This window comes from Nothoprocta perdicaria, unplaced genomic scaffold, assembly GCF_003342845.1.
Source record: "Nothoprocta perdicaria isolate Ctin4 unplaced genomic scaffold, notPer1 scaffold_64, whole genome shotgun sequence".
NCBI lineage: Eukaryota > Metazoa > Chordata > Aves > Tinamiformes > Tinamidae > Nothoprocta > Nothoprocta perdicaria.
The window spans coordinates 1,663,947-1,682,896 of NW_020455910.1; the positions used below are offsets into that span (position 1 = coordinate 1,663,947).

Genomic DNA, 18,950 nt, shown 5'->3' on the forward strand with positions numbered 1-18,950 from the left:
TAACAAGGTCTTTAGAGTTTTCTGTCAGTGACCTGAGATAACCCCGAGTCTTCTCCTGCTCCTGATCACATAAAACCTGTGACCTGTCCGTGTCACAGGGAAAGGGGAATCTGTGTAACAGGCTTTTCATCCATCTGTGAAATCACAGAAGGTTTTTGGGAGAAGGCAACACTTTCCTGTGAAGATATTGTTACTGCCTTGCATAAGGCATTTGAGTGGTTAAGGACAATAGCTTAATGCTGATATATTGCTAAAGCTTGTGTTTAACTTACTATCTATGAAAAGGCTTAGAGAAGCCTATGAAAGGCCAGTAATTTGGGCCGATATCCTTGGACGTAGGCTTGGTGCATCGGCAGCAATCTGCTGTGCCTTTTTTGTTGCTCTTGGCGGGTTAGGACGGCTTCGATGCTGTCCCCTCTTCCTGTGTGTTACTCTGCAGCGCAGGCGCTCGCTGAGCCTGCTGGCATCTCACACGGCCTCTCGCCRGTGCCGCTCTCCTGGTGCTCCCCCACGGCCGTGGGGCTGCCCTGCAGAGCGCCGTGGGGCTGCCTCTTCCGTGCCCACCGCTCAATCCGTGCTCCTAAGCCATGCAGTTTCCCAGAAGTTAAGCTTGCAAGTTCCTAATGCTCTCTTAGAATAACATATAGGAAGGATAAGCGTGCACGCTCACGGTCCTGACTCCACTGTTTACTGAGGGTGATTATTCAGCTTCTCCTCGCATGCCTGAGGGCCAGATCTTTGTCTTCTGGGCAGTATAGATAGATAAGTATGAATATATATACACATAGACACATACGCACATATGTATGAGTGCTTTATATACTCTTCCTTGTTAGGGACTGAGTAGGATCTAGAGGTACCTTGTGAATGGAAATCTTTCCTTTTTCCCTTTCCATTTTTAAGAGTGAGTTTGGAGTAAATGCATTATTTACATTATTTAGTCTGGAGAAAAGGAGGCTCAGGCGGAGGCTGTATTGCTCCATACAGCTACCTGAAAGGAGGCTGTAGTGAGGCAGGGGGTCGAGCTCTTCTCCAGAATAACTACCCATAGGACCAGAGGAAATGGCCTCAAGTTGTGCCATGGGAGGTTCAGGTTAGACATTAGGAAGAATCTCTACATGGAGAGAGTGGTGGAGCATTGGAACAGGCTSCCCAGGGAAGTGCTGGAGTCACCGTCCCTGGCAGTGTTCAAGAAACAGGTAGATGAGGCACCTAGGGATGTGGTTTAGCAGGTACGATTGTGGGAGGTTTACGGTTGGACTCGATGATCTTGAAGGTCTTTTCCAACCATAAYGATTCTGTGATTCCSACWTGGGGAAGGAGAATATTACTTCAAAGCCTTTAAACAGCTARGAGGCTGTTTAGATCCTTATCGATGAAGCCTCTTTGGAAGGATAAGGTGAATTAAAAGCAAAGAAAAAAACAGATGTGGCAGCTGTGTGTTTGTGCATCACTGTCAGGCTAGGACTTGGACATCACAGTTGAATTTTCTACCTTTTCCTTGATTTCAACATCTTCATTTTGAATGAGAGGAAGTCAAACGGGTAGTTCCTGAAAGCTTCATAGTCAAAGATTTCTGATGAAAATATGAAACTGCTGGGGTGGACAGGAGAGAAACTGCGCCAAGAGAATTGGGAAATGTACGAGATATCAGGATTCATTGTTAGGTGAAGGTAATTTCATTCTTCATTTTCCAAYGTCTTATTTTTTAACAAATGCTGAGAAATAATACCTTGAGGAAATGAGTTCAGCTGTCTGYGGTTTGTTGTTGCGAGCACATGGAAGGGTCATTTCTTGCAGAAACTTCGGATACAGCTGTGGCAAGCGCTGCCAGAGGTGCAGAGACGGTGTAACCTCCCTGCTGCTCCCTCAGGAATTGTCTCGGCTGCTGGTTTGCCGGGCAGCTTCGAGTGYTGGGAGCTAATTCAGGAACACGTTGCCAACAGCCTTCTGCAAGCTTCAAGGGAGACGCACACCCTGCTCTCTTCTGGWCTTGCCATTAACAAAGTTATTCAGATATTGTGAAACTTTGAGAATTAATACTCTTGATTAAAGCTCCAGCACAATGCTTTGAATAGGAATACTTTTTGGTAGATTGTATATGAATACTAGATGTGAATAAATATATGTAAATATATATGTATGTGTGGGTGCACATATATATACAGAGAGAGAGCGGTATAGGCCCTCTCTCTCTCACACACAGACACGTACGTACTGTATGGGCTGCCTGTGTGCCTGTACCATACAAACACAAAGGCTGCAAGGTGAGTATATTTTCATGATTCCTCAGGTCAGTGATTATAGAATGAGAAGTGTAAAAGTCCTAAGAAATGCCAGATAAATGCAAAAAGGGAAGAAAATGTAACATTCAGTAGTGTTTCTGCCATGCAGGTCTGCCATGTTGTCCACATTAGCCAACTAATTAGTCCTTTACAGTTCATAGAACAATTGTTTTCAACCAACCAACCAACCAAGAAAACCATTTTTTGTAGAGCAGTCATCAACTTCTATCTGTAGTGTTACTGTGTTTTGTACAGCAAATTTTATTCTGTATGAAAAATACCATTATTTCTTATAATGAATTATAAAAAGTTCATGAAAGTGGCAAAAGTCCTGCATAAAACACTTTTTGAGCCACTAGTAATTGTTGCTAGTCATTATCATTTTCTTTTTTAAGTCTCTTACTCATCAGATGAAGGGCTGATTTAATGGCCTTCTTAATTTTTAGCTGTTCAGTATTCAAAAGTGTTATATCATTCAACTAGTGGCTCAATTTAAATTCAAGGGAAATGAAAGCATTATATTCCCCTTTGTATGTAACAGTAAAAGCTTTTATATATTCTGGATTCTGATAGTCATACTTCCTGTGTTATGAAAGGGCTTTGCAAACGCTCCAGCTGATTCCAGAGGTTTCTTTGTCCGCTCAGTTAATACAGCGTCATTTTTATGGGATTGAAATTTTGGAAAGAGATAAACTCTAAGGCCTAAGTAGAGATAACTCTCAGTCCTCAAGAGAGAATCCACACCTTGGTGCTGCACGTCTCCATAGCACTGCTGAAATCAGCCCGTTAAGCGACACACCAGAAAATCACAAGTTTTCTTTCTTAGGCAATTGTAGATTTGTGCAATGAAGAAAATAATACATTCTTAAGGAGGCACTGAATCTGATTTGTTTTGAGATTTTTGTAGTGCAGTAGAAAATGCTTTTCTGATTTATAAATATAGAGATTTAGAAGCAGTTTTATTCATGAATGGCTTAAGAAGTCTTTTTGTCCAGATGTTTTGTGTGAGACATTTGATTCCACACTTCTGGCACATACTGCCGCTAGTAGAAGCAGTTGCAAAGCTCCGCCTGGATGCAAGCAACACTGGGGTTTTATTTAGTGAAGGATATGATTATTTGAGAAACTGCTGCATTCCAAGGACTTTTCTGAAGACCACAATAAAGGCTGTGTCCAGTTGTCTAAGTATCCTTTTCATTTGCTTTCAATAATTGTGCCTCCAAGTGGAATTTACTTTTCTGCCAGTTCTGATCAAAGCATTTTCATGATAAACTGATTTGTTTTTATTTTGTTCTGTCTGCCAATCCAAATAACAAAAAAAGAGTATTGATGATAGCTGTATGGTTTGATATGGTCTTTTTTTTTTTTCTCTTTCCCTCCCAACAGGCCATCTGTGGAAAAGAAAAGAGGAGAAAATGAAGTACCCATTCATAATATTTTTGATGAATTTCTTACCACAATATCCTGGGAAGTCTCTGAGCAGAGATGGCAGTTACCCCAAAGCATTTGAAGACGTTAAAAAAGAGATTGCTGGCTATTCCAACATTGCTAAAGATATTATTGACCTTGCTGTTTATGGAAAAGCTCAGAACAGGTCCTACGAAAGATTAGCACTTTTTGCTGATACCATAGGACCGAGACTAAGTGGTTCCAAGAATCTCGATGCTGCCATCAAGTATATGTTCAGGGCCCTGCAGGAAGACGGGCTGGAAAATGTGCACCTGGAGCCTGTAAAAGTGCCTCACTGGGAAAGAGGGGAAGAGTTTGCCATGATGCTGGAACCAAGGAATCACAGCATTGCTATTTTAGGGCTTGGGAACAGCATTGCAACTCCTCCAGAAGGTAACGCTGCTTCCTGTTGGAATTTACTGTCAATTGCTTTTTAGGATCAAAAGCATATGAGAGCACTAGCAAAATCCTTTCTTGCTGGACAAATTGAAGTTTTCTTCCTGCCAGAATAGTCCAGCAAGACAGGATACTCTCTTGCTGGAACTTTTCTGGATAATCTGTTTGTAAGCGAGGCAATTTTGCCACGTTCAGTCTGTTGAACTGGTGTGTAGGATCAGTGTTGATGCCTAAACTCTCTGTTAAATCTCCAGCGAGCCTCGTTTTTTAGTACTGCTGTGCTTCTCGCCAAAGACTAAGTTCCTCTGTTGAGATTGGTGGGCAATTGGTTCCTGTGATTTGGGGTTTTCCAGGCCTTCTTCTTCCTCTTTTTAGCCAGAGAAATCCCCAGTGGGTCGCTGGGTGCTGCTCTTCCTGCCGTCCCCTGCCCTGTCCTGCGAAGCTCAGTGCTCCGCGATGGCCACAAACACGACAGCAGGAAGAGGAGCAGAATCCCGTGCTGAGCTTGGAAAGTCCCTTACCAGCCCTGGTAGTCAGTATCTATTTGTTCTTTTGCTCCCTTTCCTCCCCACACCTTCTTTCTCTTCTTTTATTTTCTTTTCCCCACTCAGTCTCATGGCCAAACTGGAAAAGTCTTTGGCCCTTTACCTGTTTCAGGAGTATGCCTGTTTTAATAGATCGTGTGTGCTGTGTTCCTTGAGGAACAGGAATGATTTCTAACTGGGCTCAGCAAAATTCATGTATTTTGAGCTCCAAAATGTTAACTTGATCTCTAAAGGGCACATGTGTAAGATTCTTTTTTTGTACCTGTTACAGTGGGGCTTTGTCAGGATTGCTAGTTAAGGCCAGATGGCAACCCACTTCTGTGACTGCTCTCCATATATAACAAGTGACTTACTCCCAGAATACTTAAAATACATCCATACTTTTTATGAGAAAAAGATTTAATTTAAGACATAAAGGGTAACTTGATGCTCATTTTTAATAAAAGATAAACTTGTCGGATAGCAAATTTTCTCTGTGAAGTGAAACAAATAATACATAAAAGCTATTTTAATTAGGAAAAAAATGTATGGCTCTTCAAAGTACAACAAAATAAAAATGGGAAATTGAAGACGTATTTGGAAAAAGGATTAAATTTGAAAAACTGCTGCTCTGAGTTTTTTCCAATATACTCCTGTGATATTAAGATGAGCACATGTCCAAAATGTGCTCATCTTAATGTGCAAAATGCAAAACAATTAAAACTACTAAGAACATTTGTTTATCATATGATATGTCTAAGGCTTAATGCCTGGGCAGGTGAATATTTATAGCATAGGTTAAAGCTACAACTTACTGTATCCATCTCACTCCTGTTCCAAGCTTCCTAAAAAGGAAGCTAAAATTACAACAGTATTTTTGGTCTTGAGCAAGTGTTACTGAACCTGCAAAGAGAACTTGCAATTTAATCTTGCTGAACATGCTCACATTTGTGAGGAATAACCAGCCTGCTGGCAGCTTCCCGTCTTAGGGGTCTAGTTATTTGCATTTGTGTTCTCTTTTTCCTAGGTTTGGCTTTTTGCATTRGGTGAGATACTGAATTTACACTTTAAAACATGCTCAAAATTTCCTATCAGGTTATTTTTCATCTGTGAACATCTTACCGTRTTGGCAACTGAATGGTCAGGCTGGAACCTATGGCTGGTAACTTCTTGGGAGGTAAAATTATATTATTCAGTGCTGCTTTAGGTAATAAAAAGGTAGTAAAACACATAATATTCTTCTGCATCATCTTACTTTGCCCTGAAATCTGCCATATTTTTCAAGCTGTATATGTGTTAGTATTAGAAAATGGTACCGTTATTAGATCTCTCAGATGAGATTGGGCAGCCCCTCACACCTGGTGGAATCATTTTGGTTCCGCTAATCACCTTGATACTTAARATCTGTCTTACTGCCTATGGCTGTTAACGTTTCTGCTGGTTTTACTTCATTTTGCCCATATCCTGGCAGATTTTGGTGCTGAGGGAGGGGAGCACACAGGGCTGCCAGGCCCTCCCAGCTGCGGCCTCTCGTTCTGCCCATAGCCGAGCTACCTGCAGGCTGCCCCCCGCCTCGCAGGGAATGGGAAAGGCTGGATGTCCAGGCTGGAACTCCTCCCAAACATGGAATAAAAAAAGGCCTGTTGGAATTTTTTAAAACCATCACCCCATCTCTTCTGGCTCCTGAGGAATTTTTTACCCAGATCTGTTCCCTGTGGTCTAACCAGTGCTTTTCATTGTGCCCTATTCCGGAGAAAAAAAGGAGTAAGCAGCTACCGTAAATCATATTTGAAATATTTAAACAATTTCCCTTGTTGAGGGAATATCAGCAGTAGTAATTTATTTTCTTTGGGCCAAGAAGCTGTGGGAATGTGAGTCATCCTGTAATCAAAATAATACAATTTATTATGGGATGTTTAATGCTGATTCTGCTGGCACTGAACTGCTGTTGCTGCACCGAATCCAGTGTTCAGAAGATCTCCCAGTCTTATACTGGGTATGGCCCCCAGGCAATGTAAATGTTGAAGACTAACCTGTAGATGTCCATTCCACAGATCCCCCTGCTTGTGCCCAGACTCACCTTGGGACCTGCTCAGCTAAGAGAGTGGGAAATCCTGTCTGGAAAAAGTACTGCTTCTCTCCGGGTGGGAATAGTGCCATGTGCTGGGCTTCAGAGGCTCTTCTGTGGCCGTCAGGCTCTTCCTTGAAGTCAGCTTCCTGAACAAATTTTCCAAAGGACTCTTCATTAAAATTTTAGTAGCCTCATGGTGATTAGACASCTGGCTTTTGGTCTTCGAAATTCAGGGTTTATTTTCTCTTCTGTCCATGGCCATTCAAACCTGGATTTCCTAGGAGGGACCTAGCGGCCAGAACACATCCTAAGGCCACTCACTTTCCATTTTAACTTATGCTGTATGTATGGAAAAGAATCCCAGATTAATTGAGGCAAAACAGGAAGCCCTAAATACTATTTTTGTTTATTTGTTTATTTGCCCTAGAGTGGAGCCAACGTTGGCTGTAAGCTACAAGGAGCATCTCGCTTCCTGCAGGCCTGTTATCTAGCCCATGCCTATAGGATTAAAAACCTTATGGGACTCAGCCAGAGATTTCCCCACATCTTGGGTTGGCTTGGATTTCCCGACTTCAGCTTGGATACAGTTTTGGCAAGCAGCTGATTGGCTTGCTCAGGCTGGGAACAGTTCTGATTATGGGCACGAGGTAGTGACTCTTACCTTGTGATCTGGTGGATAAAATCCACGTTTCCATATTTTCTTCTTTGGGCCCGGGCAATGTGCCAAGATGTCAGCCTTCCACATTCACTCGGCCTTGAGCAACGAAGGAGGCGGGGGAGGAAAGGTTAGTGCTTTTCATTAAAGCAAAACATATTCCCTTTCAGTGTATTCCAAGATGTGAAGGTGTTGGGTCAAAGGAAAAGCTTTCATTTCCTTTGATCTAACAAGGAGGCAGTCGTTTCATGCCTGTGTTATTGAGAGGAAGAGAAAAAAAACATAGAGTGACCTGGATTTCCAGAAGTCAACAGAAGTTGGGAATCAAGAATTGTCACTGCCCCACGGAAGCAGATTCGTAGTTAACAAATGAGATTCAATGCTAGAAAGTGTTTACTCGAGGGAGTTAATAAACTAGAGGTTTACCATATTTGGACAATCTCCTTGTCTCATTTCCAGTGTTTTAACATTGGCAAGACATACAGATATATATATATATATAAAGACTGTTGATTTCTGGTAGTACTGATTATATCCCCAAAATTCTGAGGAAAATGAACATAATTGCAGCTTTGGGAATCCCATAATTGAGGAAAAGTAGTGGTTTAGCAGATGTTCAACCATAAAGTATCAAAGAATTCATATTTTTTGCATGTGTTTTAAAATGCATGTTATTTTTTGTGATGGGTGTCTGACCTTGCCATTTCATTCTAAAGAATACTGACAAGTAAAATAAACCCCAGAGCAGAGCCAACCCTAACTGCTTCCCCTAAAAAGGAGCATTCTCTGTGTTCTATTTGCTGTTTATGGCAAAGAAACTGAAATAATATAAATAAAACGATGAAGTATTGACAGACTTTTTCCTGGTTTGTTTGATAGAAGTGTGGATTTTTTGTTTAACTATCAACAACATTAGGTCTGGTCTTAGGGAAGGTGGTGGGAGTTTTGCCACCTACACAGCAGGAAAATGCTTCCAGCCTGTTATTTCAGAAAAATGAGGCTGCTGAGTGTCACAGAGCAGTTGAAGCTCTTGATGTTGCTTTAGGCTTCCAGGCCTTTAAGCCAGGGCTGCCGCCAAAGTTAGCGCTCAGGCCCCGATCCTGGCTGCTTTTTCCTCAGCATTTTCCCCCAGCTCTGTTGGTGTTTCTCAGTGGTGAACTGAACTACAGAATTCAGCTGTACTGAAAAACTGTCAAAAAGAAAGTTAATTTTAAGGCGTATCAAAGGGATTATGCTCGAGTTGCCTGCCTCATGGATGGACACTGAGCTCTGGGGAAAATGAGATCCTTTTGAAGGAGGGGCTCAGGTTTGGGCTTTTATTGGAGCTTCAGTGCTAAGAACAGAGAGGAGAGAGGGGAGAGGACAAGAGAACACTGCAAGGCACATCCTTCATTAAATCTTTAGGGGGTCCCTGTTTTCTGTATAGCATAGGGAGCTATAGATTCACAGCATGAGATTATGAGTCTAGGAAGGGAATGGCTGGTGTTTCCTAGTGGCTCTGTGCTCGCAAACTGCCTTTCCTGGATCCCATCTTTGGGCCTGACTATCACTGTGGAGCAAACCTGGGCCCATCCTGGGATACTGCGGTGCTGAAGGGCAGTCCTTTCTCCATCTGCTGCTCCATTTTTCTGACTTCCAGRGTTTTGTGCCAGGGGTCTGGTCCAGCCCCCTTGCTGCTTGACTTTGTTGTCACACAATAAGTTGCAGGATTTTTCAAACCAAATCGYTATAATGAGATCCAGTCCTTGTAGCAAATGGTAAGCAGGATTTTCAAAAATGTAACCATTTTGTGGTGTTTATTTTTCTCTATGTTCTTAAATAACTGTGTAATATATTTAGTCTCTGTGCTGTGCATCAGAGCTGAAGAGCCTCATGTCCTTTTGGATAACTCTCCTATGTAATTTTAGTTTCATGACGTGATTCTGTATGCTGTTCTACAAAGTAGGTGAGGTCACATTTTCCAAAAGCATATTCAGATTWAAAAAAAATCTCTCCTTTTAATAAAAAACTTCCTCTTATTTTCCCAGTCTCTCCTAAAATATTTACCTTTTTCTTCTTATTATAATCAATTTTAGTACATATTTATATCTGTTGATTAGGAAAAGATGTTTCTGGTGTAAAATTAAAAATATTTTAAAATGGGTGTTAAATTTAAAATATTTTAATTTTTTATTGCATTCTAATCACTTTTAAAGGAGAAAAACCGTGATGATGCGAATCTTCCATTTGCTTCAGCCTGACATGAGTCATAATTTGAAGAGTTTCATTATGAATTGAAAATTTGAGTTAATTTTTCTGGAAATCTTGTTGAATCCTATAAGGCTTCTGGGTAAGGCTGAATTAATTCCTAGAGAGAGACAGAAAGTAACATATTTTAAAAAAATATAGAAAAAATGACAGATGCTAGCTGGTRATCATACTTGCTCAGAGCTTAGAGATCTTAGAGATGTGTAGAGGAAGATRAGTAGCAGCTTCCACTGCAAATTTGTTGCTTGTTGGAAGCAATTCCATTAAGAAGCGTTTGGCATAAGCACATTGGTAAGTGACAACCCCTTGTAAACCTTTATTTTGTCAGGAAGCCTGAGAAAATCGTTGAGAAGTTTTATAGGATAAGTTTAATCAACTTGGCGCACTGAGTGCTGCTACAAAAGACWTTTCCTTTCGCTTGCTTTAGAAAATGCCCCAAAGCAGAGTTCCCCTGCTTTTCCTTCTGTGTTTCTAAAAATGCACACAAGAGAGAAGTGCTTTTATTTTATTTATTTATTTTTGTTGTTGTTTAATTAAAGCACAACCTACCAGTCTTGAGCAAAGTCCCCTTGAAGGTGGTGGCACAGGAAAAAGAAACACCCCAGTCTTGGCACAGGTTTGAAATTAAGATGTAGCTGAGTGTTTGAAAATATAAGGCACAAACTGAAGAGGGAAATGTTTCCTAGGCTGACCTCCGAGGATGCTAAGCCTAAGTAATACAACAAGGCAGGTCCCTATTTCTCAGGATTAAATTTGTCTTTCCTTCTATTCCCCAAAACTTGTTTTCTTTGACTTGTCCCAGGAACTTCTTTTCTTTCCCATCCCTAAGGATATGTTCCTGCTCTCTCATTTCTGARTGTTTCATTTCCTCACATGCCCACCCAGAAGCATTGGTCTTGGCACATGCTCAGGTGCTACACAGGATGCTGCAGCATGTGGAGGAAGCCAGGTCCAAAATGCCATTTTTATCCAAGAACAGCACATCCCAGCTGCTACGTTACATCTTATGTGTAGCTATTTCCATTTCTATGTCCATGCAAAAAAAAATCTAGGTTCTCTGCAACTGTGAAAATATTGCATATTGTGCAGGATTGCCCTCTTCTGATGSAAGGGATGGGGAGAGGGTTAAAAATCTCTCCCTCTGGCTGTCATGACTGCAGAAGCAGGCRGCGTTTCCAGGTGCTTCTCCCCGATATTAGGAGCCCCAGCAGTACCAGAGCAGACAGGTATGTTGTTGACTTYATATACTGGTATTTTGGGCAAACCTTTGTCTCTAAGGTGCAAATTTTTGAAAAATCTACCACACAGGAAAATTTGGTGGAAACTCAGCTAATGTAGTCTCCAGCTTTGTGATGTCTAGGCCTAAAAATAAGGTATTTTGTGTTGTTTCAAGCAAAAACTGGCTTGCCCACCAGATTATTTGCCAGTGGTAGCTCTGTTAAGTATGGATCATCTGCATTGCTGTTCCACAGTCTTATTTGTAAGAGAAATCTTAATTCTCAGTAGCACTGTGTGAATTAAATGAAGTTTTGGAAGGCCTGTAGGGTAGAGTTGTTTACTTGTTGTTACACAAAAATTTATTTTCAAATTGATGATGGCTGCAAAGGGTTTTAGAACTAGGTCTCCAAGGGACTGTTTCTTTTCAAGATGATAACAAAAACGAGAGTACAGAAACAAAAAAAGGAGAAGAGTGAGATTAGTCATAATTAGTGATGCGGAAATTAGTACCCAACATCATTAACAGTATACAAATGATATTTTGTGAGTTTTCTTTTTGCTAAATTCTCCTTTAAATATAGCTTTTGCCTGTAATTGGCTAGGTTGAATTTGTATGTATTTAAAAGCTGAATCTTTGCAGGGTCGTAACAAACACAAACCARTAGAGACCAGGTCTCCAAATCTCAGGAATTCCTGATACTCAACATGGGAAAGTTTTGCTGTGTTTTGCCCTCAGAGGTCAAAATCAGCAATAATCAACAAGGGGGTTTCCCTTGTGAATTCCCAGGTGAATTCTATTTTGTTTTTTTTGGTGGTCTCTAGACCTATTAGTAACACTGGTATATGGGTAGCTCCAGGTAATAAAATGGAGTATATTATTATTTGGTACATCTTAATCTTGTGGAGAATAGATTTTCTTTGGGAATTCCCTTTAAACTAATGCGGTGTTGGCGTGATTCCTGGCCGGGAGGTCACACTCCAGGTAGACTCGTTCACACCAAGAATCAGACTTGTGATACATGGCAGCAGTGCACACAGCTGGTTACCATCAGTCTTGCCTTCCTCTTCCTCATTCTCAAAAAATGAGATGAAACGCATAAAATTCAATAAATAGTTTTGCTTACTGGCCCAACTGGACAATATTATGATGCTTCAGATGGCAAGAACAAGTATGTAGTGTTCAGTTTTGTGCACTCAGGCTAATTTATGTTTTTAATTCTGTCTTCTACACTTAATGCTCTTTACATAGCTAATTCCTAAAATATTCCATGTCAATCCTTTGGATTGTGTGGGTTATGATCTTTATATTCTGCCTAAGCAAGCAGGTAGTTCAGCTGCCTCCTTGCACGGGCCTTCTGGATGATCCCAATTTGTAATATGTAACCAAAGCCTGGATCACATAATGATAGGAGTAAGAAATATGCAGAAAATCTTCAGATGGGGAAAGGAGGCACTAGGGCACTAAGTTGGCCGTGGTAGCGTTCAGTTATTTAAATGAGACCTAGTTAAGTGAAACATTCCCCATTTAAAAAATCCAGTCTCCTTTGAGATAAACTGTTGGACTCGGTGTTTCATTTCTGCCTTCGTACAGGAGGCCTTAGTGTGGCCCCTGTGTGTTCTTGTTGTCTTGTTCTGTCTTGCTTTAAAAGAAGCATTCCTCTTTGCACTTCCATAGGTGAGGCCAAAATGGGACTAAATGTGGAACTAAAAGTGCAAATGAGACATTGAACTAGGCAGAAGTTACACAAATTTTGTTTCAGTACAGAAATCACTGTGATTGATGCCTTATATATGTATCGTGCTGCTATTAAGTTAAACACACAGAGGGAACCTCTGTTTTGTTTTGTCAACTGGATGCTTTTAGCTTATTTGGGAGCACTTTGGAGCAAGGACTGAATTTCCTCACTGCATCCCTCTTCCCTGTTGTGCTTCCCATGAAGCTCCCTGTAGTAACTCCTGCCTTCTTGGGGATGATAAAAAAAAAGGATTTCTCTTGTGTTTTTCCTTGAGGATTATAGACAGTTTTTAGGTGTTGGTAGCATTCCTTAAAAACCCTCTGGAGTTGGTGGCTGTTCCCTAACCCCAAAAAGCAGTGCCAAGAGCCGTTACAGTCCTTGACATCACTAACACGATGTCTGCCAGCCCGGTGCTTGCTGCCGGGTCCAGGTGGAGCGCYGCAGCGAGCTGGTCTCAAAAGCTAATATGAAGTGCGGATTGCAGGATCAGCCTGCTGAGACCTTGGCTTTTCGTCTGGAAAATGAGAGTTTGCAGCTGCCTGGCTTTATTTCCAGTGGCACAGCTCCATGCCCGGAATGCTCCTGTCCCTGGGATGTTCCGTAGGTAGAGAGCGGAACCAGGAGTTCATKAGAAGCAGCTGGAGCCTGTTCACACGCGCACCTACCTGCCAACAGTAACTTRAGTAAAATTGGAAGATGATCTTCTGGCTTGGTCTTCCGAGGCTCTTTTTACAAAGCTAAGAATCAGAACAGTTACTCRGTTAAAATTTTTGCACCTCACACAGCAGGTTAGTGCTGAAGCTAAAACTCAKGAGTTTGTCTTTTAGCAGTACTACAAAGTCTCTTGCTCTCTTAAGTGATGCCCTCTTAAGAAAACAGTGGGTTTTATTTTTCTTTCTTTATGGAATAGTTTCTTTAAATTTTGAAGTAGTTAGATCTTAAGCCATGAGCCTAGATAAACTGATGCTGAGAGAGGTGTTCTTCCTTCCTTTCCTTGTTTTTATACAGATAGTTCTTTTCATGTTTTACTCTCAAATATAAGATTTTAAAATCCTCTCTAAAGAATTATTTTRGTGTTTTGTATTAAAACATCCGAGGAGTTTCAAGGAGAATCATTTTAGTTTTAAAAACACGCCAATTTGACTTCTTCCACAAGTTTTCCTATAGCCTTTTTTTTCTTCAGTTTAAGTTTCCACAGATGTGTTTTGTGACTTTTAGGTGAAACGAGCAATGCTAAAATTTCAGGGATCTATTACTTCTGCTATATTTAGAAGAAAAATCTTAGCCTGTGTTGTTTAACAGTTTCCACTTACTTTTGCAACCAATCCAGCAAACCAGATTTTAAGCATAGTGGCCATTTTTAAGAATTGTTTCTTAAAAACTGTGAAATATTGCTCCTAAATTTATGTTCTAAAAAATGTGAAGCTTTTCTGCTGTAGGAGAAAGTAGTAGTCTATAAATTCGTTTTTTTCAAGAGAGGAGATGTAGAATTTTAAGCTATTCTGACTATTAAGAACGAACAGCTGGGTGAGATCTAACTTATCATGAGCAAATATTTTTCCCAAAGTATCTGCCTGTGTTCCCTGTGTCATGATTGGGAAAGGGTGGATCCCTGGGAAAGCCCCTAGAAGGAGATCCAATAAAACTCTAGTCTCCTGAATTAAATACAAAGGGGTTTTTTTGACTTATAAAACATACTGCATTTTTTTGGGAAGCTGTAAAACCCTAATTTCATATAATTCATGGATTAAATCATTTTTATATGTTTCAGCCTAAAAATATGTGCTTTCACTTGCCTGATGTTAGCCCAAGTTGTTTAGCAACCTGTCAAAACAATCACACGAGAAGATTACCGTCCGTTGTTATTAATCCCACATTGTTACTAATTTCCAGGGCTGTTGTGCTGCGGGGGGTTGCCGTGGGGCGCTGAACGCAGGCCGCRAGGCCGCGGCCTCCCCCGGGGCCTCCCCGCCTGCCTCCGGGCGACCTTSCAGCCCCATCCGCGCAGCGTGCCTCGTGCTGCTGCAGCTCGGGGGGCTATTTCCCATGAAACCCGTTAGTCTTCCAGTTGGGTGTTTGGGTTTCCTCTGTTCCCTACRGCCCTTGCGTTTCCGCGAGGGATCGCAGGCCGAGGGGGATCGTGTAAGCCCGTGCCCAACCCCTCGCTGTGTTTCTTGCAGGAATTACAGCGGAAGTCCTCGTGGTGGCCTCGTTCGATGAGCTCCGCAGAAGAGCTCGCGAGGCCAAAGGGAGGATCGTTGTCTACAACGAGCCGTTCCTGACGTACGGGCAGAGCGTGCAGTACCGCTCGCGGGGCGCCGTGGAGGCCGCTCGGGCCGGCGCGCTGGCCTCCCTCGTCCGCTCCGTGGCCTCCCTTTCTATTAGCAGGTAAGTGAGGTTTCCCCTCGGGACTCAGCTTCGTGTGTCATTCGTGGGCAGCCGTTTTGGGTCTTTACAGCTTGCACGTTGCCAGTGGTGAGTGGTGTTTGGTCCTGGAGCTGCTGGCTGCACATTCCTGCTTCTCCCCGGTGCTTTGTGCTTTCGGAATGGTTTTGGTTTCTGCTCTGAAATTGGGRTGGTTTTCAGAACTTCCTGCATTCTCGAGGCTCCCATAAATATTCTGAAATSGACCAAAGTCAAATGCTTTTGGAGACAACTTAGATCATTATCAAGGATATGAAATTGTAGAATGGAGTAGAATGTAGGTGGYTTTTTACTCTAATGGTCATTTTCCTAGAGCTCCGTTAAGGACTAGATGAAGCAGCGATCTGCTTTGAACATAATTAGTCTGAACATATCAGAAGGAAGATTGGTGGAGTTCCCACTCTGCTTTTTAAATAAGACAAGTTAAACCCATAATTTCTTAAAAAATATATTTTTTCCGTCTCCTCTTGCTTTACTTACTTTTCTTATCCCATGTAATTTTATAGTTTTATAATACAGAAATGAGCTTATTCTAGTTTTCTGATTGGTAACAGAACTTCAATATTTAGTGATCTTTCTCCAACTCAGAAAGCTTGCACTGCTGAGAAAGATTATTTGGGCCACAGAGAGAACAGACACGGAGAAGAATCCAGGCATAACGTAAAGGGGTAACAGGTACACACTGTCTTTTGGCATTGAATTTTAAAAAATTGTCATAGTTATTGGTGAGCTGGAAGCCTGCAGCAAGCTGAAGGCCTGGCTTGCTGGTCTGAGTACTGTGTGTGAGATGGACCCTTCTTCGTGTCCAGGCCCCTGAACTTGAGTTGTAGTCAGAGCAGGAGCCCGCCTGGTTGGAACCGCCTCAGTAGCAAGGATTTAAGTGAGATGAGTCTTAAACAATCAAGTTTTTTATTATTTTATTCCATAGAAAAGCACTGAAAAGGTTTACGTTTATGAAAATAAGAGGTGCTATATTTTCTAACATTGATCTCTCTTTAGATGGCCTATTGTCAGGGCAACACAGACCAGTTACACCTCTCAGTAGTTGCCCAGTAAGTCTTAAGTTGTAACTAATATGACTCTGATTGTGTGCTATAGTGTAAACTGGGCTCCTGTCTCCTGTGCACTTCAATATGTGCATTCCACAGAAGCCTAGGCTGGAATTGGGAAGGGCTGGTGTGGCTTTGGGCTGTGCTTCAGTCTGTGGTTGGGAAGTGGCTTGGACAGGCACTTGAAGGCACCGCTCCTTCAGTGCCATTTCAGAACAAAATGCAACATGGACACGTCTCAACAGGACAAGAAGTGGGCAAGCATCACACCTGAGTAGTGCAGTGAGGTCACTTGTATCAGGCTATCTGCAGAGGACAGCTCTGCTGCCAGTATTGTTGCTTGAAAGCACTTTTTAAATTAATTTTTGTTYCACATGGCTCTAAAGAAATCATGATTACCTGTTGAAAATGCCTTTTCAGAAATATTTTGTATTTAGATACTGTGTTACTGTATTTCTTGATGAAGTCTTGACCTTTTCCCTGTGAGAGAAACTCTGCAAACATCATGAGTCTTCCAGTATATTTTCTAGTATTTATAWCTAGTAAAATATGGTTGAGATTTTTTTAAATGTTACATTTTCMAAATGGTCTTATTTGGTATCATCAAAGCATATGGCAACTTAAATCCATCAATCACCTGAAACTGTAAGCAGATCTGAATGCTGATCTGTCCTGTCCTTACTTCTGGTGCTTGGCAAGGGTGTTCAGTTGAAAGCTACTTTTTATATTTTGTTTGCCAGACTATTTATGGAAATTCATTTTAGCATGTAGTGGAAAATTTAGAGACGTGGAACGGCGATGGAGACTGGAGGTGGTAAAGCCTGTTTATTAGGTCTGAGTACTGGCATTACAGTTATYTCAGAATTAAATGAAAAGAGAGGAGAAACAGATGCCAAATGCATATTTGCTTAGAGGTACTGAATCCTTAATCTAGGATAGGAAGCGAAGTGTCATTCCCAAAAGTAATTTCAAATTTAGATACTGCCAGGAAGCTTTTTTTCTTTTTTTTTTCCTTTCTTTCTTTTTTTTTTTTTTTTAATGAAATGTCCTTTCTGTCCTTCCTTTGTTTACTTTCATAGAGATTTTCTAATGTGCAGGGAGGGATCAGTTAGTCTGATTTTTCCTATAATAAGGGAGATATCAAGCCCAGTCTGCCACTCTGTGCTGCCCACCTTTGTCTGTCTCGTCTCTAACAGAAAACAGGTAGTTCTGTAGGCAGGGTGGACCCTCTTGGGTCCATCCCTCCTCCTGTTTSTCTTGATCACCAGCTGTGTATACTACTGTGCACTGCTCCATTAACCAGAATCTTCTTGGTTCTGTGTATTTATGTCTGCACATATGTACTGATAACGAGATTATGGCAGCATTCGAAAACATTCTCAAAATGTATTAGTCCTTATACAAAAAGTATCCTCCTCTGATCACAGAATCATAGAATATTTTATGGTGGAAGGGATCTCTGGAGATTGTGCTACTCTCTCCCACTTTTCTGAGGTGAATGAAGAGTAGAACTTCACGGTTTTCCCTGAACTGTATCTTTCTTACCTTTATTTATTTATTTATTTATTTATTCCCACATTGTGACCCCATTTTGGATGGGGCTTGTTGCCTATTCTATGTACAAGAAAATTAAATTATCTAGAAAAACAGAAGCCGCTTTACAGTGTGATTTCTAGGTGATCTTGCAACATGAGTAGTACTCATAGGTTCAAAACAGGTTCTTTCCAGTGGATTAACCTTTAAGCTTGTCACAGCTGGTTATTAAAACTTACTGACAAGATAGAATTGCTAAAATCCCGCCATGAATTAAGTCAGTGTTCCCTTGCTGTCAGCGTGCTGGCTGCTGCTGGTTGCACAGAGGAGTTGCTGTGTTGGCAATGGCAAAGACTACGGACCTTGAAGGGCAGAGCTTGTGGGCAGCCTGCTGTTCTTTACCATGCAATACTATACATACAGCAACCATGGTGGCTKTAGTGTGTGATACAGAATGAGACAGCCTGGGATTCAGGCACCCTAGTTCTGAATATGGGCGAGAAAAGATAAATTTGAACATACTTTGGAAAAAAACATATTGCTATGTTTTCATTGGGGCTGTTTGGTGACAAGAGAGGCCTGGGTGAACTTCTGTTTAATGTCTAGGATTGGATGAGTTATCTAGGACAGAGATGGTGAGTAGGTAGGAAATAATATTACCCACAACATCTCYCTTTGCTGTAGAAGATGTGACAGTAGCTACGTGAGGGCTGTGTTACCATGTGGAGTGTCACTTCTTTCTCCTTAGGAGGCAKCCTCAAATCGACTCCATGCTAGAAACCAATTATCATCTTGCCAAGCAAAACCCTATCTTCCATCAGCCAGCCAAAAAGGCAGTGTAACATTTGCTTCCTGTCTGAAACATCTTTAGAACATTTTATAGGCAAAAGATCTTTTTCAGCTGTTGAAATGGTCCGGTATTATTTATGCTGTGGTGCATGTACTTTTATCAGTCTAAAACTGCAACAACTCCCTTCTGTTTCTTGAGAACCACAGATTAAAGTCGTAACACTGTGTCTTGTAATAATAACCCCTTTAAGAGCACTACAAGGAGGCAAAGTTAAGTATTTTTCAAGAATTCAAGAAGAAAGTTCCCCAAGATTGAAAGAGAGAAGTGCTTCAGCTCAGCCTCTCCAGTATATAGATAGTAAACCAGGAAGATGCTGTTGCAAGGCCAAGACAGACAAAGAAGTACTCTGGAGACTTACCAAGAGCACATACTCTTGAAATTTATTTTTGGCTGAATTCAGCATCTTACATTTATCTGAAAGAAGCAATTTCCTTCACTTTCTGTCTCCTTCTTCAAGCTACACAGGGCCAAGAGCGATGTCTCCTTGTGAAGTTCTGGTAACTCGAATTGAAC

At 41.3% G+C, this 18,950-nt stretch overlaps 1 protein-coding gene across 2 annotated transcripts in view; it reads left to right on the forward strand.

Moving 5' to 3' along the window:
- The window catches only part of CPQ (carboxypeptidase Q), a 138,389-nt gene that overhangs the window by 14,173 nt on the left and 105,266 nt on the right, over positions 1–18,950 (forward strand). The window contains exons 1-3 of one of the 2 annotated variants that reach the window (XM_026050042.1): positions 3,453–3,470; positions 3,672–4,127; positions 14,762–14,969. In XM_026050042.1, the coding sequence (XP_025905827.1) occupies positions 3,701–4,127; positions 14,762–14,969 (635 nt within the window). In that variant the 5' untranslated portion in view covers positions 3,453–3,470; positions 3,672–3,700. Of the gene's footprint in view, positions 1–3,452; positions 3,471–3,671; positions 4,128–14,761; positions 14,970–18,950 lie in introns of those variants that run through there. The other variant, XM_026050041.1, reaches the window with a different exon arrangement.